The 25,601-nt window shown below is 50.0% G+C and overlaps 1 protein-coding gene across 2 annotated transcripts in view; it reads left to right on the top strand.

Annotated features, from left to right (window-relative positions):
- FIBP (FGF1 intracellular binding protein) overlaps positions 1-25,601 on the top strand; it is a 227,821-nt gene that overhangs the window by 111,687 nt on the left and 90,533 nt on the right. For both annotated transcript variants that reach the window (XM_069645013.1, XM_069645014.1), the window contains exons 5-7: positions 21,060-21,160; positions 23,740-23,873; positions 24,655-24,763. In XM_069645013.1, the coding sequence (XP_069501114.1) occupies positions 21,060-21,160; positions 23,740-23,873; positions 24,655-24,763 (344 nt within the window). The remainder of the gene's footprint in view (positions 1-21,059; positions 21,161-23,739; positions 23,874-24,654; positions 24,764-25,601) is intronic.

Below are 25,601 nucleotides of genomic sequence, written 5' to 3'. Positions count from 1 at the left end.
ATCTTGGCAATCTATTTTCTCGAGGGAATTGATGCGAGAACACTAGACAAGTTGTCTCTGCCATCAGAATATCAGCACAGATCACTTCAGGAGCATAAATCCATGCTTTATTTATGCATTCTAGAATGCCTGATGGGACCAAATGAGCAATGATGGTTTGGTTGCCTTGCCAGGAAGGAGAATGTCGACCATGGTGCACAGAAAACCTATCCTTGGATCGGATGTCTTCTGTGAGTCCCAGGAAGAAAAGAGCCCCACAGATGCCCAGGTTGTTCAAAGTGTTCTCTGCTTTGAAATAAGGATTTTAAAAGGAAGGCAAAATTATTTCCTGATTAACATGGAAATCTGACAAAAAGTAAAGAAAGATGGGTCTTAAGGTCAATTTTGTCATGAAGAAAAAATGCTTAAACGCTTGCAGGAGGAAAATGTTTCAGTTCATTTATTTTCCAAGCTGAAGCAATTGTAACCAGAGAAATACTTTCACTGATAAAGGCTTATGAGTCAAAACAAAATCAAATCCCAATCCCAAACGTAGGAAGGCTTCCTAACCTAATGAAAGAAAATGGAGAAACTCCCCAAAACCTATTACTTCTCAGACATCTTAATGGTTCTCCCAGAATTTCCATTTAAAGGAATTCATCAATGGCCTATAGCAGTTAACTGAATTATACAAGGTTTTGTATTATTTCCTGCTAAAAGAATTGCAACCAAACATCATCCAGTGTTTTAGGGTGTGAATTTGTTTAGCAAGTTCTTTGTTGCAGAATCTGAGCCTCCTGCTCTTACGCTTTTAGGAAATTAACCAACATGTGTTTGAGTCTTTTGACTCTTCCTCAGGGCTACACGGCTTAAGTGATGTTAATATTAGTGAATTTGGTACAATTTGCATCAAACAGATTACGAAAATCATTTGTGTTCTATTCCAATTCACTTCTAGAAAATGCACTAATACACATGTACACAGTACACTACAAATGCCCTTGCTTTCCATTTCAAATAAAACATTGATAAAGAGCATCAACATAAGAATATGAAAAATAAAAATATTTATGAAATAAAAAAGGAATGCAAATATGTTCTTATTTTTGCCGCAAATGTACACATTAAGATCATTAATACTATATTACTAACATTATTTCTTAAATAGCTATCAGTTAGCAGTTCAACTGCAAATTAATTATTATCTAGGTTTCTTTTTTCTACCACACCAAACACTCATTATATGATATTTACATTTTTTCATGCTTGTTGAATTCATTATCAAATGTCCAATTTGAGGTGCGCTTGCTCTAGCAGTTAACCAGCAATTGTGTTATGCCCTTAACTTTAAATATGGATTTACCTACATAAATTATCCAATAAGTCACATAAAGTAATGTTCTTTGTTCTTTCCTTACTAACCGAAAATTAGAGCACAAGATTTATTCTGTTTGAAACAGATTGTTTAATAGTATCAACTTAACAGATTTGTCAAATATGTTGCTTTTATGCACACCTTTTTCCCTTCCTAGTGGGTTTCACTTTTGAATTGTCCACACTCTCGTGCATTAAACATCTGTTCAAATTACTCCCACACTAGTTAGCACTAGGGGTGTACCGAACTTCGGCTTCGAGTAAGTATTCGGCCGAATTCCGGCTGAAAAAAAGCTGTTCGGCTCCGCCGAATAGTTTCTTACTATTCGGCTGTTGCCGAATACTTTGTCATTCTCACTTGAATACAAAGCAACAAGAACTCAGAAAGACAAATATAGATTTCAGTTTGCAAAACTGAATAGAATTAGACCAGACACTTAGCCACAAGACCAGACAAATTGCTATCAAACAGCTGTCAAATATCGTACATTGTAATCTGCTCTTTAGGGCATGTTTTGTTACAGATTCTTAGACATAAAAGGTGCTCACCTTTTATCCTTAGATAGCAACAATATAGGAAAATCTTTTCTTTTGGCGAATGTTTACATGCAATGTGCACTTTCTTCAGTTGGAAAAGACAATTGAATATTTCACTTTAGGATACTTTCAGTTCCTGCCATGTCACTTCCCATTGCGTAAGTCATAGTCCCCCCCTTTTCTTATTTAAAGGACTTGATCCCCGAGTTTAACATTATCTAATATTTTATCAGGACTGATAAGGTGCATATGTTTGTGTATTGGCAAGAATAAGTGAAAAGCGAGCAGCATTTGTTCCTATGGGCCATACCCACGGGGAAACATTAAGAATTCACAAAAGGTAGTGGAGACTAGCAAGGCTTGGTTATGTCAGGCATAGGAATATGCCCCCACCTAACAGGCCTTTCAGAGGAATTAATGTTGGGTAATTAAAGTGGGCCAGTGTGTGACAGAAGGTTGCAAATTGCAATATCCATTGTGTTCAACCTAGTCCTTTTGCATTTGTGAAACCTTCTACGTCGACGTGGACTGGCACTGGTTTTGAATATGCAACAGCATTCTGTACATTTAGTCGTATCATTTTGTTTAGATCTGCTTTTTTTCTTTCAATAAAGATGCTGTATTGATTACAATGAAGAGAAATAAAAGCATAGAATCCCTTTTTAAAATAAGTGTGTTTTTTCAAGTTTGGAACATGATTTATTAAATAAAGCAACTATTCGGCTTCATATTCGGCTTTGGCCGAATATTCGACAAACTATTCGGTATTCGGCCGAATACTAAATACGCTATTTGGCACAGCCCTAGTTAGCATCTCCAAAATATCAATTACCGAATACCTACGGTACCAAATAAATGTGGGTCTTGCATGGATGTCTTTGGGAACAGAGCCATTTATTGCATGTAAGCTCCATTCAAGCCTTACATTATATAGAATCAAATCACTTGTATCTAATCAATTGTCATTAGTCACTGGGGGAGCAGAACACAATATCAGATCTTCGTTGAGATCAAACAATCCTTCAGGCTGTCCTTTCCCTAATTTTGCATTATAATCAACCCCAGTTATGAACCATTCACATATAAATTCCTTTTAAAAACCCTTCTGTCATGAAGGGTTGAGACTCCAAAGTGGGATGTTGTAAAACGCATGACTGTCGCTTGGATCAAAAGTAGAAAACGTTCTTCTTCCCTTATTGGTACTGTGGCATCCTCCCTGTGTTTGCTCATATTCCAGTGTGTAGTGGGGGCAAGAGGGAATAATGTCTGCCCAATAGTGAAAGTTGGAACTCTTGAGGATAATTAATACCCAGTGAGGAAATGAATATGTGATGTTTGTTAACAAAGGACTAAATATCAAGACTTGAACCGCTGGAACCAAGAGGAATATATGTGGCACTGCATTTCTAAAGAGGCTAATAACTCTAGTATCCATTCCAAAGGTGGCGGCATGGAGTGCAGGATGCTTGGAAGTGGGCGTGAGAGCACAAAGGTGGATGCAGTGTGGATTTTGGACTTTTGCTGGAACCAGGATGCGTGAAGAAGCTCCACCTCAAGGATGTTTGGGACATGGGGTGTCCATCATGGGGAGCCTTGGCGAGCATCACTTCTTCAGAGACTGGAGCGAGCTACTCCCTACAAACAGGATGTTAAGCTTTGAGCTGAGGGCTGGAACATGCATGTGTACTTGATTGTGTAAAGATTTGGGTGCAGGAGCAGACAGGGAAGATATGGGGATGGGTTTCCCTCCAGCCCACAACAACCTTTGTCTGTTCTGGAGTCATGTAAAAGTTGTTTGGGCCATATTGGGGAACCAGAAAATTCAGAGTGGGGAGGGGGCTACTGCCAACTTAATGATTTTGCTTTGCGGAAATGGCAAGTGGTTAGAAAAAGATGGCTGACTAGGGTAGAAAATGGCCATGTTCTATAATTCTGATGGTGGATGTCATTAGATGGTGGCTAAAGAGCTGGAGATAGGAATGGGAAATCTGCAGGGTTGCGGCACTCGCTGAAGGCATTCTATTTAGGGCCATATTTACATTGAGTTCGATTGAGCTGGAGTGCTGCGGGTGCCTAGAACATGCACAGCACAGATCATTCCTTTGCTGAAGTCATAGTCTGTGATATTGGGTGATCTGGTCAGAGTAAGTGGTTTTTCTTCTTTGCCGCTTGCCTTTCCTCATTCCTTGGCAGGTTGTAGTCACCTTTTTGTACATCGTTTATTGCCATTTTCCTGCTTTCTCCCTCCCACCATTTGGGTATGCAGGTTTATGCTCTGGGCGTTTATCTCAAACCTGTTCACTATCCTACATAGCTCACCTTGCCATCACCATCATGGCCTCCTATCAAGGGGGACAAGCAAGAACATCAACAATTGCACCACACAAGCAAATGTAAGGGGTTACCTGTGGCAGGACATGAATACTGAATAAATGCCAACCTAGATCATTTCACGTTCAAGATGCCAGGCCATCATCGTTTGTTTTAGTAAATCAAACCATGGCAATCCCTCCCTATCCTTGGTAATCCACTAACATTAGCCTTTTGCACCATCTAATCCGAAGGAAGCCACACTCTGGACCAGCCTTGGCAATCCCAGAATTAATATTCCAGAGCTTATTGTGCAGTAAAATGTAAATATATTCCCAGGCAAATAAGCCACCAAATGGCATGGGGTTGCCAGAGCAAGTTTCCAGGCCTTCATGCATGCAGACAACACTTCGTACACCAATATCCTATCCCAGAAATCTGCCTTGAAAAAAAGTCAATTTGTTTCCTAAACACTTGATAACATATTATTTGTTTTGCATTGTAGGCCTGTATTCCACTTAACAGTACTGACAATCGGCCATGCTATCACAAAACATTCTCCCCCTTCAGCCCCTTGTTGCATCCCTCTCTCTCTTTTGTCTGTGCATCTATTCCCTTTTTTCCATCCCCTCCGCCCCAGCTTCTTTCTTTTCGCAGACTAAGGCCTGGGGACCTTTGGGGACTGTGGTGGGTCGGAAGAATCAGGCTCTTTGAGAACATTTCGAAATTGCTTTTATTAAATAAGAAATCGACCAAGCTTTCCCTAGCCTACAGGGTTTCCCTACCTATCTAAAGGAACTTAAGGTGCTAGTCTGTCATCAGGATGTCCCAAAGAAAGAAAAGTCCTCTGTCCACACCTAGTTCTATCCTGACCCTGCCACTAAGAAACTAAATATAAACGATTTTATGTTATTGACTTGATTCTCCTGATGTACAAGTCTTTCCAATGGCTTCTTAGTATCACTGTCTTTTTTATCTGGTTAGTATTTATCCTGTTGGACCTTCCTTTATAGTCTCTTGTTACTTCATTCACATTAACAATTGTAATCCTTCACAACAATTCCGGAGTTTGATGTTCTCTTTAGCAAAGTATTTGTGGTAACCTTTCTGGAGATACTTCCTCCCTTGTTGGTTGGGATTTTTAGTACTCAGTCTATTGATCCAGGCTTTCTCAGCTTGACTGGGGTTTCTTTCCCCTTTTTCTTTCCCTACTTATGGATGCTTTCTTGCTTTCCACTTTCTGCACTCGTCTTTGCAGCTTCTTGCTCACATAATATCTTCCATTTGTTTTTAGGTTTTGATTTGGAATCTTCATAGGCTTTTAATCCAATGTTATTCCGTCCCCTCTTTCTCAACTTTCTACAGTTCCATTTACATGGGTTTATGTTAAGAAAATCTTCATAAGGTCTCGTCTTCCATTGCCCTGGCGACCTCCCGCTTTGCCCCCCTTACCTCTCTGTCGGTTGGAGAACATTGCAGGCTCTTGCATTTGCTCGGGTGATCTTTTCTGGTGCTTGGTCTCTCCTTCTTTCGCTTCATCGACCCTCGTCCTCAGCTGGGTCCTTCTGCCGTACACCGAGTATGTTGCTGGGAAGTCGCTAGTGTTCCCAATGCCTCTCTCCTTCTCTGTGTTAGTTGGTCTCCCGTTCCCGGCTTCCCTCATGCTGTATACAGGCTTTACTGTTCGGTAACTGCACTCACTTCAAGTTCCCTTCTTGGATGGTCTCAGTGTGTTCAGTTGGGCGCCCTTCCCTTCTTGGATGGCCTCAGTGTGTTCAGTTGGGCGCCCTTCCCTTCTTGGATGGTCTCAGTGTGTTCAGTTGGGCGCCCTGCCCACCACGGTCGGGGCGTGATATTGCCACCACCTGCTGCAGGACTCTGTTTTCCTGCCTGAAAATGGTTCTTCCGTTGTAGGATACACTTCCAGAGTCTCACTTTGGCCTTCAGCCGATCTTCAAAAAAGTCACAGCCTCTGCTTGTACTATCTTTCAAGCGTCCTCACTTGTGGGTTTTACCCGGAGTAGGATGCTCTATGCCTCTCCAGCATCGTCCACTCGTCCGAGTTAAATAAGTGTTTTCTCTTAAAATATTCTCATTTCCCTCTTCAGGTTGGTATGTTCCAGCTTTAGCTCCAGCCAAACAGGTACATTAGACTTTGTAGCAATTAGTGCCATGTATGCTACTAGGTTGGGTGGCTCTGGAAGTTCCGCACAGGAATGGGAGTCCTTGTCCCCTAAGGGGGAGTCTCTCAAGCGAAGTCACACTTGCTCAGACCCCTACGGAGGGTCTTGCGGAGCAGGCTCATCTCCGTAGCCTCAAAGGGGGAGGCTCCCCTGGGTAGAAGGGACAAATACCATTGATTTGTTGCAGGACACACAATGCGCCAATTTACTGATAAGCTTGGGTGTTCTGAGGCTACTACAGTGGTGCCTTGGCCTCCAGTATAAAGGCTCATAACATCTTAACATATCATTCACACCTGAGCCTTCTCTGAACAATGTATCTTCTCCTCCCCGAAGGATGCGCCTATTCCGTGCCAAGTCCAGGCCATCTGTGCCTATCTGAGCTCCATTCGTGCAGTGGACACGTCTGCTGCTTCTCGCTTGGCTTATTCTTGTGATACTTTGCTTCAGCTTGCCCCTCCCTGTATTACGCTTCCTCGTGGCTGCACGGATCACCCAGTTCCAGTCCTGTCTCCTGCTTCCACTTTCCACTTTTTGTTTTGATTTATTACAGGAAGATGGCCTATACTTAGCATGTGTCACCGAGACTTGGTTGGCTGACCCTTCTGGTCCGCGCATAGTCCAAGCTCTTCCTCCTGACTGCAATATTCTTCGGTTAGATAGATCTGTGACTCACCCTGATGAGGTTCTTGCACTGATTTTTCACTCATCTTTGAGTTGTAAAGTTCTGACTTTTTCCCATAATGTTTAGATGGAGGCCATTTTAGTGCAAATTGCTCTCACCTCCTCCCAAACACTTAATTGTCTCATTGTGTATCGTCCCTCTCCCTCATATTCTTTCTTCGTTGCATCCTTTTTAGAGACTTTTACTGATCTGTATATGCTGACCTGATTGTCGTCAGTAACATGCACTGTAAATATTTCGGCAGATTTATAACCTCTTGTCTTGTATCTTTGTTGGCTGATCTTTGTTTGCCCCATCTGATCTCTGAATCCACCCATGTTCTTGGTAACACCCTGTAACTTTCACTTGCAGTTTTCCATAGGGTTCTGCTCTGTCCCCTCTGCTCTTCAATGTCTGTATTCAACCTTTAACTAAGCTTATTCGGTCTTTTGGATTTCGGTGTTGTTCATATGCGGACGACACACAGATTATAGTTCGACTTGACCTTAATCTGCAGTCAGCTGCTAAACGTTGTCATTCTTGTCTCCTTGCTGTCCACACATGGATGTGTAATATCTGGCTTTGCGTCAATGGAGACAAAACCAAGGTGTTGATGGTGGGTCCACCATTCGCAACCTCACTCTGGACACCTGCCTTCTGGCCTGTGACTCTTAGTTGGTTATCTGTAGCGGTTATTACAGTTAAGAACCGTGACTTTAAGAAGTCTTCTTCTTTGTCCACTGAGGTGCATGTTAGCGCCATCTGTCAGAAGATCCATTTCAAACTCGAGGTTCTTGGAAAAATTCTGCTATTTCTCCCTATGCATCTCCACTCACCAGTTGTGGCTCCCATTGTTTCTGGGAGCTTGGATTATTGCAATTCCCTGTACCTTGTTCAATCTGATTACCTGAGTTAAAGCACTTTGTATAGTCCATCGCGCTTTTGTTGGCACTGGATTATCCACAGGAGAGATTTCGTCCTTGTGTCCCTACCCGTTCTCTAAGATCTGCGACTGCTTCACTGATTACAGTACCCAGTTTTTCACAGTCACGCATTGGTGGCCGGGGCCTTATCAATGGTTGCTGTCCAGTTATGCAATAGGCTCTCCCACCCTTCGTCCTGCTACTAAGGATCAACTTGCATTTCAGCGACATATTTAAAAATGTTTTATTTTTAGTTGATCCTTTTCCTTGGTTACTCCCCACCTGTTCTTCGGTGCCAATATCCTCTTGTTTGTGACTGTTGCGCTCTATAGCATGGTATAACATAACATAAGTTAGTAATTTAATTAGCCAATTAATACGAAACATAGATATCATCTTTCCGATAAGGCTCTGAGCACACTCCTGGTCTGTGATGTTTTTACAGAATGAACTCTCCTCCAGGGAGAGTCTGCTATTTACCTCCGCCTTCCTTCTTTTTTAAGGAAGAGCTTGCTACCAAGTGGGCTGTATTATAGGACATGTTCTTACTAACATGTATAGGTTTAAAAAGTACTATATCGATTTACTTTCTACATGGAGTATGTAAATTAAGGGTAGCAAGTATATGAAGACCAACTGCTTTTTATCTATGCTATAACTGCTTAGATTGCACAGACGGTCCTAGACTTATAAGTAGTCTATTGCTGGGAATCCAAGGAACATCATCTAGAAGCATCACAAATATAATGCACTGACATTACACAGCTTCCACAACTTGCATTAGTGAATTTGCCTTCCTGGAAAGGCCATGCACATATGGTTGTTGCACGGTGTTATCACTTCCTCTTCCCCATCTCAATCTTTATTTTATTTTTATTTATTTGTAATGCGCCTATACAACCAAATGGTGTTTCAAAACGTATCAAGACAAGGGAAGGGGAGAAAAAGGAAAAAACGAACAGTAACGTTCATACTTAGTCTTGAGACATTCGGATCATGCAAGTGCCCTAACAAGAATGCAGGGGAGAGGGGGGAGTGCAGGAAGTCTAGGGTGGGTTAGAACAGGGAAGAAGACTAACAATAGCGTTCCTACTAGGTCGTGAGACAATTCAGAGCGTGCAAGCGCTATAACAGAAAAAGAGGGGAGAGGGTGAGAAGGGGAAGTGTAGGATGGGATAAGCAGGGACGAAGACAAACAATTCCATTCCTGCTAGGTCGTGAGACAATTCAGTGTGCAAGTGCAATAACAGCATGAGGGGAGAGGGGCAGGAGGAGAAGTGCAGGGCAAGGAGGAGGGTACAGCTCAGGGGGAGGGAGGAAGGAGAAGAGTATACATTAAATGCAAGTGAAAAGGTTCACTTGCACTTTGAGGGGAGGGTGCACAAAGGAGTGCATGAGGAGAAGTGGGAAGGAGCCAGTCGCAGGAGTGATTGCAGAATCCGCCAAGGCTGGAGCAACAGAGGCAAAGTTGTCCATGAAAGTTCCTGAGGAGTAGGGGAAAAACCTGATGGGCGGGGACTCTCAGAGAGTGGGGCCGTCCAGATACCAGAAAAGGTGATGGGGGCGAAAAAGGAGGGAAGGGGAGAGAAGGGCCAACAGAGGCCTGAGAGCATGCGAGGGAGAAGCTAAAAGCAACTTCAACACAACAGCAATCTAGATTCAAGTGTCCAGGATCAGGGGGAAAAGCCCGGGTATCAACAGACAGCAGAAAAAAGCAATAACACTTACATGCGAGTTTCCTGGAAGAGGGGGCGGGGGACGCCTAGGTATCAACATACAGCAGAAAAAGCAATAACACCTAGATGCGAGTTTCCTGGAAGAGGGGGCGGGGGTGCCTAGGTATCAACATACAGCAGAAAAAGCAATAACACCTAGATGCGAGTTTCCTGGAAGAGGGGGCGGGGGACGCCTAGGTATCAACATACAGCAGAAAAAGCAATACCACCTAGATGCAAGTTTCCTGGAAGAGGGGGCGGGGGACGACTAGGTATCAACATACAGCAGAAAAAAGCAATAACACCTAGCTGCAAGTTTCCAGGAAAAGGTCCAAGTGGGGCAACATACAATGTGGGTGGCGTACAGCAGACTAAAGAATGGGTAAACAGAGTAATAAGAGTGGTGGGACAGTTTAATAGATATCAGTAATGGCTGTTCCCCCTGCCTGCACCTTTCTTACCTTTTCAGTCACTGCTGGTTGACGGCTCCCTCTGTGAAGTCACGCAGTGGCTGCACGGGCAGTGGGGCTGCCCTGGGAGGATGGATGGATATAGGGCCTCAGGCCCAATCAGAGGCTCTGGGGGTGGCGGGTGGTGCGGGAGGAAGGCAATCTGGAAGCAGGAAGCAGGAGGTGTGGGCGCAGGGGAGACAGAAGAGAGCGCAGGGATACAAAAATACAATAAAAATGAAAGAAAAAGGGGTCCACTGTGGTTCCCTGTATTGACCTTTTTACACAGCCATTCGTCGTCTCTGTCACGTCCGACACAGCTTTGGCAGTCCCAGATTATATCCCTGAGGTTTACATGGGGCACTTAAAAAAAAAAAATTAAAAATATATATATATATTCGCTCCCCCTGGACGAATCCTCACCAAACTTTGCAAAAAAAGTATATGGCCCATTCGTAAAGTTTGGTGAGGTTTGGTCCAGGGGTGGGGGCCAAGTTATAGGGGGTGGGGTCCCAAAACTTTTTTTTTTCCCATAGACATAATGGGAAAAAACTTTTCACATGCCTACAGCCCAAACCACTGGACGGATTTACACCAAATTTGCAGCAGGAGCAGCGGCTTGGTCCCAAAAGCATGCTTTTTTTATTTGGTGTAAATTCGTCCAGTAGTTTAAAAAAAAAAAAAGACAAAAATGTAAGTGAAAAAAATTAGTGGTATCTGTGTCCGCTTCGCGGACAGGACGGGGATTGGGCAAGTGACTTGCGTGATGTCCGCGGACATCTGACGTGCTCTCCCATTGGCTGCAGTAAAGCGTGCAGTGCGTCTTATTTTCAGAGACGCCCGCCAAGTTTATTGCTCGTATATTGGCATCTGTGGCAAGCTCTGCGGTGACTCCAGACTTCACAAGTGATTATCACAACGTAACAAGCGAAAATTCCGATACGATAAGATCAGAGGACAGCGGGGCCTCCAATGGGGCTGTGTGAGGCTCATGTGGATTACACTTCCTGAACGTCCCAGGCTGCTGCAGACTTGCAGGAGACACGCCATCGGTACACGGTAGCCTGCAGAGGACCGAGGAGCGGATATCCCGTTCCCCCAACCCCCACTCATTACCCATGTCTCCCTCCTGTACCCCCCCCACCCCCCGCTCAATACCTGTGTCTCCCTCCTGTACCCCCCCACCCCCTGCTCATGCCTGTGTCTCTTGTTTCCCCCCACCCCCCGTTCATGCCCCGTGTCTCCCTCCTTCCCCCCCCACCCCCGCTCATGCCGTGTCTCCCTGCTGTTACCCCCCACCCCCGCTCATGCCCCGTGTCTCTCCTGTTCCCCCCCAACCCCCGTTCATGCCCCGTGTCTCCCTCCTGTTCCCCCCACCCCCTGCTCATGCCCCGTCCTCTCATGCCCCGTGTCTCTCTCCTGTTACCCCCCACACCCGCTCATTATTCGTGTCTCCACCCTGTATCCCCCAAACCCCCGCTTATTACCCATGTCTCCCTCCTGTACCCCCCACCCCCTGCTCATGCCCCGTGTCTCCCTCCTGTTGCCCCCCACCCCTGCTCATGCCCTGTGTCTCCCTCGTGTTCCCCCCACCCCCGCTCATGTCTCGTGACTCCCTGCTGTTGCCCCTCACCCCCTGCTCATGCCCCGTGTCTCTCCTGTTGCCCCCCACCCCTCTTTCATGTCCCCTGTCTCTCTCCTGTTGCCCTCCAACCCCCGGTCATGCCCCGTGTCTCCCTGCTGTTGCCCCCCACCCCCTGCTCATGCCCCGTGTCTCTCTCCTGTTGCCCTCCACCCCCGGTAATGCCCTGTGTCTCCCTCGTGTTCCCCCCACCCCCGCTCATGTCTCGTGACTCCCTGCTGTTGCCCCTCACCCCCTGCTCATGCCCCATGTCTCCCTGCTGTTGCCCCCCACCCCCCGCTCATGCCCCCTGTCTCTCTCCTGTTGCCCTCCAACCCCCCGGTCATGCCCCGTGTCTCCCTGCTGTTGCCCCCCACCCCCTGCTCATGCCCCGTGTCTCTCTCCTGTTGCCCTCCACCCCCGGTAATGCCCTGTGTCTCCCTGCTGTTGCCCCCCACCCCCTGCTCATGCCCCATGTCTCTCTCCTGTTACCCCCCATTCATTACCCATGTCTCCCTCCTGTATCCTCCCACCCCCCGCACATTACCCGTGTCTCCCTCCTGTATCCCCCCACCCCCCGCTCATTTACCGTGTCTCCCTCTTGTTCTGCCCACCCCCTCTCATGCCCCGTGACTCTCTCCTGTTACCCCCCACCCCCTGCTCATTACCCGTGTCTCCGTCCTGTATACCCCACCCCCCACTCATTACCCATGTCTCCCTCCTGTATCCCCCACCCCCGCTCATTACCCATGTCTCCCTCTTGTTCTCCCCACCCCCCTTTCATGCCCCGTGTCTGCCTGCTGTTGCCCCCCAACCCCACTCATGCCCCGTGTCTCTCTCCTGTTACCCCCCACCCTCCACTCATGCCCCGTGTCTCTCTCCTGTTACCCCCCACCCCCCTCTCAGGCCCCATGTCTCTCTCCTGTTGCCCCCCACCCCCGGTCATGTCCCGTGTCTCCCTGCTGTTGCCCCCCACCCCCGCTCATGCCCTGTGTCTCTCTCCTGTTACCCCCCAACCCCACTCATGCCCTGTGTCTCCCTGCTGTTGCCCCCCACCCTCTGCTCATGCCCCGTGTCTCCCTGCTGTTGCACCCCTCCCCCCGGTCATGCCCCGTGTCTCCCTGCTGTTGCCCCACACCCCCGCTCATGCCCTGTGTCTCTCTCCTGTTACCCCCACCCTCTCTCATGCCCCGTGTCGCTCTCCTGTTGCCTCCCCACCCCGGTCATGCCCTGTGTCTCCCTGCTGTTGCCCCCCAACCCCTGCTCATGCCCCGTGTCTCTCTCCTGTTACCCCCCACCCCCTAGTCATGCCCCGTGTCTCCCTGCTGTTGCCCCCACCCCCCGCTCATGCCCCGTGTCTCTCTCCTGTTACCCCCACCCCCTCTCATGCCGCGTTTCTCTCGCCTGTTGCCCCCCACCCCCCGGTCATGCCCCGTGTCTCCCTGCTGTTGCCCCCACCCCCCGCTCATGCCCCGTGTCTCTCTGCTGTTGCCCCCCCCCCGGTCATGCTCCCTGTCTCTCTGCTGTTGCCCCCCACCCCCCGGTCATGCCCCGTGTCTCCCTGCTGTTGCCCTCCACCCCCCGCTCATGCTCTGTGTCTCTCTCCTGTTCCCCCCCACCCCCCGGTCATGCCCCGTGTCTCCCTGCTGTTGCCCCTCACCCCCCGCTCATGCCCCGTGTCTCCCTGCTGTTGCCCCCCGCTCATGCCCCGTTTCTCTCTCCTGTTACCCACCACCCCGTGCTCATGCCCGTGTCCCTCTCCTGTTACCCCCACCCCCTCGCATGCCCTGTGTCTCTCTCCTGTTGCCCCCCACCCCCTGCTCATGCCCCGTGTGTCTCTCCTGTTATCCCCCACCGGCCGCTTATGCCCCGGGTCTCTCTCCTGTTACCCCCCACCCCCGCTCTCATGCCCCGTGTCTCCCTCCTGTTGCCCCCCACCCCCCGCTCATGCCCCGTGTCTCTCTCCTGTTACCCCCCCATCCCCCGGTCATGTCCTGTGTCTCCCTGCTGTTGCCCCCCACACCCCCGCTCTTTCCCCGTGTCTCCCTGCTGTTGCCCCCCACCCCCCACTCATGCCGCGTGTCTCTCTCCTGTTACCCCCCACCCCCGTCTCATGCCCCGTGTCTCCCTCATGTTCCCCCCACCACCCGCTCATGCCCCGTGTCTCCCTGCTGTTGCCCCCCACCCCCCTCTCATGCCCCGTGTCTCTCTCCTGTTGCCCCTGGTCATGCCCCGTGTCTCTCTCCTGTTACCCCCACCCCCTCTCATGCCCCGTGTCTCTCTCCTGTTGCTCCCCAACCCCCGGTCATGCCCCGTGTCTCCCTGCTGTTGCCCCCCACCCCCCGCTCATGCCCCGTGTCTCTCTGCTGTTGCCCCCCACCCCCCGGTCATGCCCTGTGTCTCTCTGCTGTTGCCCCCCACCCCCGGTCATGCCCCGTGTCTCCCTGCTGTTGCCCTCCACCCCCCGCTCATGCCCCGTGTCTCTCTCCTGTTACCCCCCACCCCCTGCTCATGCCCGTGTCTCTCCTGTTGCCCCCACCCCCCCGCTCATGCTCCGTGTCTCTCTCCTGTTGCCCCTCACCCCCCGCTCATGCTCCGTGTCTCTCTCCTGTTGCCCCCCACCCCCGGTCATGCCCTGTGTCTCCCTGCTGTTGCCCCCCACCCTCGCTCATGCCCCGTGTCTCTCTCCTGTTCCCCCCTACCCCCCGCTTATGCCTCGTGTCTCTCCTGTTACCCCCCCCCGCTCATGCCCCGTGTCTTTCTCCTGTTGCCCCCCGCTCATGCCCCGTGTCTCCCTGTTGTTGCCCCTCACCCCCCGCTCATGCCCCGTGTCGCTCTCCTGCTACCCCCCACCCCCCTCTCATGCCCGTGTCTCCCAGCTGTTGCCCCCCACCCCTGCCCCGTGTCTCCCTGCTGTTGCCCCCCACTCATGCCCCGTGTCTCCCTGCTGTTGCCCCCCACCGCCTGCTCATGTCCCGTGTCTCTCCTGTTAGCCCCCACCCCCTCTCATGACCCGTGTCTCTCTCCTGTTACCTCCCACCCCCTCTCATGCCCTGTGTCTCTCTCCTGTGGCCCCCCACCCCCGATCATGCCCCGTGTCTCCCTGCTGTTTCCCCCCACCCCCCGCTCATGCCCCGTGTCTCTCCTGTTACCCCCACCCCCTCTCATGCCCCGTGTCTCTCTCCTGTTACCCCCCACCCCCTCTCATGCCCCCTGTCTCTCTCCTGTTGCCCCCCCACCTCCCGGTCATGCCCCGTGTCTCCCTTCTGTTGCCCTCCACCCCCCGGTCATGCCCCGTGTCTCCCTGCTGTTGCCCCCCACCCCCGCTCATGCCCCTGTGTCTCTCTCCTGTTACCCCCTCTCATGTCCCGTGTCTCTCTCCTGTTACCCCCCACTCCCCCTCTCATTCCCTGTGTCTCTCTTCTGTTGCCCTCCACCCCCCGGTCATGCCCCGTGTCTCCCTCCTGTTGCCCTCCACCCCCCGGTCATGCACCGTGTCTCCCTCCTGTTGCCCCCCACCCCCCGGTCATGCCCTGTGTCTCCCTGCTGTTGCCCCCCACCCCCCAGTCATGCCCCGTGTCTCCCTCCTGTTGCCCCCCGGTCATGCCCCGTGTCTCCCTGCTGTTGCCCCCCAGCCCCCCGCTCATGCCCCGTGTCTCCCTCCTGTTACCCCCCACCCCCCTCTCATGCCCCGTGTCTCTCTCCTGTTACCCCCCACGCCCCTCTCATACCCCGTGTCTCTCTCCTGCTGCCCCCACCCCCGGTCATGTTCGTGTCTCTCTTCTGTTGCCCCCCACCCCCCGGTCATGCCCCGCGTCTGCTTGCTGTTGCCCCCCACCCCCTGCTCATGTCCCGTGTCTCTCTCCTGTTGCCCCCCACCCCCCCGGTCATGCCCCGTGTCTCCCTTCTATTGCCTCCGACCCCTGGCTCATGCCCCGCGTCTCTCTCCTGTTGCCCCCCAGTCATGCCCCGTGTCTCCCTCGTGTTCCCCCCACCCCCGCTCATGCCCCGTGTCTCCCTGCTGTTACCCCCACCCCCGCTCATGCCCCCTGTCTCTCTCCTGTTACCCCTCACCCCCGTGTCTCTCTCCTGTTGCCCCCCACCCCCGGTCATGCCCCGTGTCCCTCTCCTGTTGCCCCCCACCCCCCCGCTCATGCTCCGTGTCTCTCTCCTGTTACCCCCACCCCCTCGCATGCCCCGTGTCTCTCTCCTGTTGCCCCCCACCCCCTGCTCATGCCCCGTTTGTCTCTCCTGTTATCCCCCACCGGCCGCTCATGCGCCGGGTCTCTCTCCTGTTACCCCCCCACCCCCGCTCTCATGCCCCGTGTCTCCCTCCTGTTGCCCCCCACCCCCCGCTCATGCCCCGTGTCTCTCTCCTGTTACCCCCCCATCCCCCGGTCATGTCCTGTGTCTCCCTGCTGTTGCCCCCCACACCCCCGCTCTTTCCCCGTGTCTCCCTGCTGTTGCCCCCCACCCCCCACTCATGCCGCGTGTCTCTCTCCTGTTACCCCCCACCCCCCTCTCATGCCCCGTGTCTCCCTCATGTTCCCCCCACCACCCGCTCATGCCCCGTGTCTCCCTGCTGTTGCCCCCCACCCCCCTCTCATGTCCCGTGTCTCTCTCCTGTTGCCCCTGGTCATGCCCCGTGTCTCTCTCCTGTTACCCCCACCCCCTCTCATGCCCCGTGTCTCTCTCCTGTTGCCCCCCAACCCCCGGTCATGCCCCGTGTCTCCCTGCTGTTGCCCCCCACCCCCCGCTCATGCCCCGTGTCTCTCTGCTGTTGCCCCCCACCCCCCGGTCATGCCCTGTGTCTCTCTGCTGTTGCCCCCCACCCCCGGTCATGCCCCGTGTCTCCCTGCTGTTGCCCTCCACCCCCCGCTCATGCCCCGTGTCTCTCTCCTGTTACCCCCCACTCCCTGCTCATGCCCGTGTCTCTCCTGTTGCCCCCACCCCCCCGCTCATGCTCCGTGTCTCTCTCCTGTTGCCCCTCACCCCCCGCTCATGCTCCGTGTCTCTCTCCTGTTGCCCCCCACCCCCGGTCATGCCCTGTGTCTCCCTGCTGTTGCCCCCCACCCTCGCTCATGCCCCGTGTCTCTCTCCTGTTCCCCCCTACCCCCCGCTTATGCCTCGTGTCTCTCCTGTTACCCCCACCCCCCGCTCATGCCCCGTGTCTTTCTCCTGTTGCCCCCCGCTCATGCCCCGTGTCTCCCTGTTGTTGCCCCTCACCCCCCGCTCATGCCCCGTGTCGCTCTCCTGCTACCCCCCACCCCCCTCTCATGCCCGTGTCTCCCTGCTGTTGCCCCCCACCCCTGCCCCGTGTCTCCCTGCTGTTGCCCCCCACTCATGCCCAGTGTCTCCCTGCTGTTGCCCCCCACCGCCTGCTCATGCCCCGTGTCTCTCCTGTTAGCCCCCACCCCCTCTCATGACCCGTGTCTCTCTCCTGTTACCCCCCACCCCCTCTCATGCCCTGTGTCTCTCTCCTGTGGCCCCCCACCCCCGATCATGCCCCGTGTCTCCCTGCTGTTTCCCCCCACCCCCCGCTCATGCCCCGTGTCTCTCCTGTTACCCCCCACCCCCTCTCATGCCCCGTGTCTCTCTCCTGTTACCCCCCACCCCCCTCTCATGCCCCCTGTCTCTCTCCTGTTGCCCCCCCACCTCCCGGTCATGCCCCGTGTCTCCCTTCTGTTGCCCTCCACCCCCCGGTCATGCCCCGTGTCTCCCTGCTGTTGCCCCCCACCCCCGCTCATGCCCCTGTGTCTCTCTCCTGTTACCCCCTCTCATGTCCCGTGTCTCTCTCCTGTTACCCCCCACTCCCCCTCTCATTCCCTGTGTCTCTCTCCTGTTGCCCTCCACCCCCCGGTCATGCCCCGTGTCTCCCTCCTGTTGCCCTCCACCCCCCGGTCATGCACCGTGTCTCCCTCCTGTTGCCCCCCACCCCCCGGTCATGCCCTGTGTCTCCCTGCTGTTGCCCCCCAGTCATGCCCCGTGTCTCCCTCCTGTTGCCCCCCACCCCCCGGCCATGCCCCGTGTCTCCCTGCTGTTGCCCCCCAGCCCCCCGCTCATGCCCCGTGTCTCCCTCCTGTTACCCCCCACCCCCCTCTCATGCCCCGTGTCTCTCTCCTGTTACCCCCCACGCCCCTCTCATACCCCGTGTCTCTCTCCTGCTGCCCCCACCCCCGGTCATGTTCGTGTCTCTCTTCTGTTGCCCCCCACCCCCCGGTCATGCCCCGCGTCTGCCTGCTGTTGCCCCCCACCCCCTGCTCATGTCCCGTGTCTCTCTCCTGTTGCCCCCCACCCCCCCGGTCATGCCCCGTGTCTCCCTTCTATTGCCTCCGACCCCTGGCTCATGCCCCGCGTCTCTCTCCTGTTGCCCCCCAGTCATGCCCCGTGTCTCCCTCGTGTTCCCCCCACCCCCGCTCATGCCCCGTGTCTCCCTGATGTTACCCCCACCCCCGCTCATGCCCCCTGTCTCTCTCCTGTTACCCCTCACCCCCGTGTCTCTCTCCTGTTGCCCCCCACCCCCGGTCATGCCCCGTGTTGCTCTCCTGTTGCCCCCACCCCCCAGTCATGCCCCATGTCTCCCTCCTGTTACCCCCCCACCCCCTGGTCATGCCCTGTCTCCCTCCTGTTGCCCCCCACCCCCCGCTCATGCCCCGTGTCTCCCTCGTTTTCCCCCCACCCCCTCTCATGCCCCGTGTCTCCCTGCTGTTGCCCCCCACCCCCGCTCATGCCCCGTGTCTCCCTGCTGTTGCCCCCCGCTCATGCCCTGTGTCTCCCTGCTGTTGCCCCCCACCGCCCGCTCATGCCCCGTGTCTCCCTGCTGTTGCCCCCCGCTCATGCCCCGTGTCTCTCTCCAGTTACCCCCGCTCATACCCCGTGTCTCTCTCCTGTTACCCCCCACCCCCGCTCATGCCCCGTGTCTCCCTCGTTTTCCCCCCACCCCCTCTCATGCCCCGTGTCTCCCTGCTGTTGCCCCCCACCCCCGCTCATGCCCCGTCTCTCCCTGCTGTTGCCCCCGCTCATGCCCTGTGTCTCCCTGCTGTTGCCCCCCACCCCCCGCTCATGCCCCGTGTCTCCCTGCTGTTGCCCCCCGCTCATGCCCCGTGCCTCTCTCCTGTTACCCCCGCTCATGCCCTGTGTCTCCCTGCTGTTGCCCCCCGCTCATACCCCGTGTCTCTCTCCTGTTACCCCCCACTCCCCTCTCATGCCCCGTGTCTCACTCCTGGTCCCCCCTACCCATGCCCTGTTGTGTTCTCTTTATACACCCCGCCTTCCCTTTCCATGATGTCCATCTTGGTAAAAGATTTTCCTTCCTACACCGGGACGCCGCAGGCGTTCTGGTTTGGGAAGAAAAATCTTTTATTTACCACCCCGGGTTCCCACTTTGAGAACCTAGGATGCTAGTGGTCTTTATCCATTGAAAAGGACGTTATGGTTAAGTTGCACTAATAAAAAACTATGAAATTCAATTTAAAAAATGTTGTTAAAGGGACGTTATGGTTAAGTTTCACTAATAAAAACCTACGAAAATCAATGAAAAAACTTTGTTAAAGGGACGTTATGGTTCCACGTAGAACCGAAAAACCCATGAAATTCGCCAGTTATGGTAAGCTAAGCAACCATAACTTGCGCCACCACCGTGCACTGCTAAGCCTAACACCCAGGACATCAAAGATGACATCACAAATGTCATTGATGACATCACTGATGACATCACATGTGCATTTACCTTTCATGAAAAGTCTGTACAAGGGATTCTTAGTGTAATGTTAATAAAAAAGTGTCAAAGATTATTGGAATAAATATCAAGTGCTAATCAGTGCATTGAGCTATGCATTGATATAAATAGCATTCTATTATTAACTTCAATCCAGTATACTAAGGTACTCATGTAGAAACATAGGCATTGTGTGCAGCATACATGATGGATGTGCAATATTCATAAGCTTGCCATGTTGACTAGTGAAATTATAACTGTTTTCATATTAGAGTTTTGCGTACAGTGAAACTTGTGATAAGTAGGTAATAAAACCCACTTACTACATAATTGCATTATTATAGACAAATCACAAAGAGACAACACCACATACAAATATGAATATATACATGGGAATTGAAGTAAGAAAGAAAACAGCAATAGTAGCAGAAAGTGTTCATAACCTAACTGATTACCTTTATGCAGAGAAATTATTGCTCTGTTTCAAAGCTGTTACTTACCCTATCTATATATATCACATGATGTGTATGGACCCTAAGGAAAATAGTGTGAGTACAACATATAAAAATATGAGCATATACGGGAAAGTACAGTAATAAAAAAACATCAAAACTATCAGAAAGTGCTGATAACTCTACTGATAATTTTAATGCACAAAAAGGATTGCTGTCTTTCAAGGTTGTGTCTTCCCGTATGTATATGTTTCATATGATATGACTGGACCATAAGGGAATTATTGTAAGAACATACTTGAAGGATAAGTCTACAAATATAGTACATTTACAATTTTTAGTTACTGACAGTTACTGAAGAAAATCATGTGGCCTAGATATGTCAGGAAAGGAAAAAAGGGGGCGTCAGACATGTGATGTCAGCAGTGATGTCATCAATGACATTTGTGATGTCATCTTTGATGTCCTGGGTGTTAGGCTTAGCAGTGCACGGTGGTGGCGCGAGTTATGATTGCTTAGCTTACCATAACTGGTGAATTTCAAGGGTTTCCCGGTTTTACTTGGAACCATAACGTCCCTTTAACAAGGTTTTTTCAAGGTTTTTTATAGGTTTTTAGTAGCGCAACTTAACCATATATATGCTTACCATTTTAAACACTTATACAATCATATCCCTCTACCTTTGGCCCCTTTCTGTCTTTTCTGTGTTAGTTATGTGAGGACCTTACTTACTGTCACGCTTCCCTGCCCCTCACATATATACCCTTTTCCTTTTCTAACTCCACCAACTATGGCCTAGTACACCCAGGAAGGGGGCACAATACGCCAAATTCTCTGACAAATTGCTGTTTCTGTAAGAGCACTGTGTTGGTGATATTCACAGTATAAAAGCTTTAGAATGTAATCTAACATTCTATGTTTCCAAGTCACCGAAAATGTCATGCCACCCCTAGTCGATTCCACAAAGGAGCCAGTGTAATCTTCATGTGCTAATATTGTAATCCAAACCCGATTATTTTCACCTTCCAGATTGCTCTTCACCCCACCCAGCGACATTTTATAAATGCAAGTGCATTTTACATGCAGTCTGTTTAATGGCTTTCCTTCTCTTTCGCTCCCTAATGCTTGCACCCAGTTTGATAACTTTAAGCGCGTGTTTAAAGTGGTGGAAGAGATGAAGGGATCTCTGGTGGAGAACATCCAGCAGAACTTTCTGCTCTCTGACCGTTTGGCCAGGTAAGCAATAATCATGTGTTATAGAAATATAAATGTTCACACGATCACTTGAACGGTTGCTATGTGCACTTAATTCCCTTCACAGGAACTGCCTTCCCCTCCCTGTAGATGTAGTTCCTCGTATGACAACATTTGCTGGATAAACGCTTTTCTTTAGGAGCACCTGGAGTGGCAGATATGTTTTGGGGACTAAACTAGAATAATCTAGGGTTGTCTGTTTTTTCCTGCTTAGAGCAATACACTACTATTGGACTGCTAGTAGTTGAAAGCCCCTTCTGCTTTGAAATGTGGTAAAGTAGGGAATTCCTGTGCTGCATGAATTAAGAATGAGTTGGCCAATGGGAGTCTGTGGGTTAACTCTAGGGTCCATCCTCTCCCACCTCCTCTTCAGTTTATACACATTCCTCTCCGTGCACTGGGCAAAGCCAGTGGCCTCTTTCTTATCAAATTCACCACTATCCTTTACTTGACTAGTTCAGGTATAGAATAAGGCCCTCATCTCGATCCAGACATGGATCTTGCCAAACAGACTGTGCGTAAGACTCCCAGATCCATGAAATCCAATTTAGAGTGTCGTCCGTTGCAAACGTAATTGATTCTTAAGTCATCCTCGCCACTGACCTCCAAATGAGCTTGGTCCTTATCATCTAATACCAATCTGGAAGCAAATTAAAGTACTTCCAGAGGGTGAATGAAGTTGCAATTTCTCTAGACTTGACAACTGCAATTCCAATTTCCTAGTCTTAGGTGATCCTCCACAGTACAGCTTTTTAAACCGGTCGTAAATAGTGACCAAACTTTTACTGGCCTAGAGCAAGCATATTGCAGAAATGCTCTATCGGCCTTTCTGACTCTGTGTCAGTGAGGGAGCACAATTCAATTCCCTTTGTCTCAAACATGGGCCCTCAAGGCCAAATTGGCTGATAATCCCCATGGAAAAAATGCTGCACACTGACCAATTCAGTAATGATGCTGCAGTCCAACCCGCAAGATGATGACGATGAGTAGCTGGCCTTTGAGTCATACTCTGCGTTTGTGACTCTGGAACAAACTTCCCCTGCTGCTGTCAGAAATACTCATCCCCTCTTTCGAATTAGGAAGCTTTTAATGCGTAGTTGCTAAAACAGACCTCCTTCTTGGCCACAAACAGGCAGGTTCACTCCTCACCCATGCTAGCACAGCCAGGTCCACCCCAAGCTTCCTCTCCCGACATATTGCAGTGCTTTTGTCAGCCATCCCTCTGTTCACATTGCCATGTTTGTCACCAGTGTGTACCAACAATATATCTTCTACCTTCTCAAAGGCCACCCTTTTGGTTCTTGCTTGTTCACCTATGAATGTTACTGGTAAGTATGCAAGCAGTGCCTTCCTGGTCTGCAGTGCTATGCTTGTTCCCATAATTGGTGTGATTTTGAATGTCTTCTACAACATGTTTTACATATAAGATTGCACTATACAGTTCACCATGAAGCAGTTTTCTTTGTTAACACTGCACCTGCTTCCTTAACCTTTTCGGTCCAATATTAAGACATTTCAAATACCACTTTTAGAAAGGGCTAATAAAAAATATAGCCACTCCAATGACACAATCTTCAGCCTTAACAAGAGGGCGGTAGCACCTCTACTGAGAACAAACCTGGTTCAAATAACCAGTTCTTTTGAATTTCTTACACTTAGGAGGGTCTACAACCATGTTTTAGCTCACTGCAACCTTCACAGAGAGGAATATCTATTTGCATATCAGTCCTCTCACCCACAAAGGCCGTCCAGCACCGAAACAGGCTACAGAAGCTTCTTTTATTTGTGTAGAAGAGGAAAAATGCACCTTAAATAGATGTTCATGCCAGTCACCGTAAGGTGAATTAGTGCATTACTTATATTAATTTGTTGTCACATGGCTGAGGGAACACACAACTACTGACATTGGAATTTCATTAAAGGGTTTTATCAAGCAACATTAAAGCAAAACTATTGCACTATTGCATGCACAATGGTTCCGGGTGGCTGTAACATAAAGTTTCTTGGGAAACGTAGTCTTTGAACTCAGGATTGTATAAAGACAAAGGACAGCAAGCAAAAAGGCATTCAGAAAGTTCCAGACAAGAAGGTCTCCTGCTTAGTTCACTCTAGCGCTTGGTCCTTATGCCTATTTCTAGGGACCACGTGGCCTCTCCAACTCTCTTGGGATTTAGGGCTTCCTTCCTTCGACAAATGTCCACCCTTTCCTTGGCTCTCCTCAGTTACTTAGTCTCCTCTTCCAGGGGATCAAAGTCACTGATGGGAGGGGTTGTAATGAGCTAGGCTTTTCACTTCAAGGATCTGCACTTGTTGCCTAAGGGGTCTCTCTGAATGTGCCAGTGTTTCCCCATATCGCATCTTTCTCTAAATCCCTGGTAGACATTCCATAATCCTTTCTGGGTTTTGGAACTCCAAACATGCTGCATGCTGGAAGATGCAGCCCTGGCTATCCTGTTTCTTTTGGACTTGGTAAGTACCTATTAGTTGTTTTGCTGTCTGCTGAAGCACTGCGATACACTGCTTTGTCTTTAGTTTTGTCTTTACTGTGTTGGCATTTATAGGGACTACGCTGCGATTGTATTCTTTGCAAACTGCCGCTTTGAGACTGGGAAGAAGAAGCTCCAGTCTCTAACTTTTGAAGACTTTGCCTTCTGCGCTGAACAGTTGATCCAGAACTGGACTCTAGGGGCTGTCGGTGGGTGTGTCTTCAGATTTCAGAAGATAATTTGAGAAGTTTTTGCTTCATGTCCTCTGCATCATGTGGGTGCCTGTTTCGACTCCTTTCATCCCTAAGCTGCTCAGTTTCCAGTACACCATGTCTTTCTTGTCTCTATTACCCCCCTTTTCTGCTCTGGATCCTGCTGCTCCTTCCTGTTTCTTCATTTTTTGCTCCCTGTGCTGGCCCCTGTGCTTTTCTTTGCATACAGTCTGCCTGTTTCTGACCTCTCTTTTGTATACAGCTTTTCTGCTGTATTAATCCTCTGCTGTTCCTATTTCTGCTTCGCCACATGTTTGCAGTGTGCCTGCCCATATACTTTAATTTAGGGTTCCCTTGCATGCTGCTTTGCTATTTGCCTTTGTTTTCTGCATAGATCTCCATCTTCTTTCTTAGCTCTATTACTCTGTTTTGTCTTACCTTTCATACATGATTTGCAGTCTTGTGCTTTTTAAAACTGTATAGGGAATCGCAACCATAGCCTGATACATTTGCATGGCATCAGATAAAGGTGTAATGGAAGGCTGTGGCAGGGAGAAGGCTCTGCATTCCATTTGCAACTTGGATTAATTATAGCTGTGTAAACAACCCAGAATTAGTGAAGCCCAAATGCCCTTGCCAACTACCATATTATGTCGATATAAAAGAGATTTAGGTAAAGAGGTGTCCTTTGATGCCCACTATCTTGCAGAAAATTAAATTTGACAAGTTCTTCTCAGTGCAGGTCTCCCCTAACCAGTGTTCTGATTCCCCCCTGTAGATAACCTGGTGGATGACATGGATGTAGATTTGGACAAAGAGTTTCTACAGGATTTGAAGGACTTGAAAATACTCATCACAGACAAGGACCTTCTTGATCAACACAAAAGGTACTAAGTAGAATAACATAATTTTGTTCTACATTCAGTAAAGGGGATATCCGCACCATTGATGAGAGCATTGTTCAATATGCCTCTAAAGAAGAAATCCATTGCGCCAGAGCATGGTCTTATGTCGCACAGGTATGCCAGGGAGCCAAAACAAAAATATGGGGGGTTGGCAGCCTATATTAGCTGTAGGCAGGGTAGGCGCAAGTGTAAGTATTTTAACACAAAAAAGGGCAGTAACAAGTGCAGGACAATCGGCATTCAAACAATAATGGATAAGAAGTGATTGGAGTACCACTGGTTCTGCAGCTGTATTGAGAGGAGGACAGGAATGGCAAGACAGGACAGGGAGATTGTCTAACTATTCCTGCCCGTCAGTAAACTCTCCATAGGCTGCACTGGCCTGCCGTCTATCTAACAGTGGATACAATAAGAGGAAACCGATTTTTTTTCTCTATTATTTCAGTGGAATACAGAATCAACACTTGTGAATCACTACATTCTCATATGCCCCAAACTTGTACACGTCAATTGCACATAAAAGGGCTATTAAAGACCCACAAGACTACTTTTGCATCACCTACTTTATTAGCCAGTAGTCTATGCATTCTATTATTCCAAGACCCAAGTAATTTTCTTTCTTTTTTTTTAAAAGAATGTTTTCTAAAACAAATTTGAAGACACTTAGTCTGATCAATAACGGACTCACCATTATTAGCAGTACACAGTGATCAGATTTAAACTGTCCCTATGGGTATGTATCCTAATACCCTCACTACAGCCTATATTGTCTACTGGTTTTAGTGGTTCAAGCTATTAAGCCCACTTTCTTCGGGACTGT

This window comes from Ambystoma mexicanum, chromosome 2p, assembly GCF_040938575.1.
Source record: "Ambystoma mexicanum isolate Mex_15411 chromosome 2p, UKY_AmexF1_1, whole genome shotgun sequence".
Lineage (NCBI taxonomy): Eukaryota > Metazoa > Chordata > Amphibia > Caudata > Ambystomatidae > Ambystoma > Ambystoma mexicanum.
Note: the sequence above shows the minus strand (reverse complement) of the source record. Positions and strands in the feature narration are given on the sequence as shown.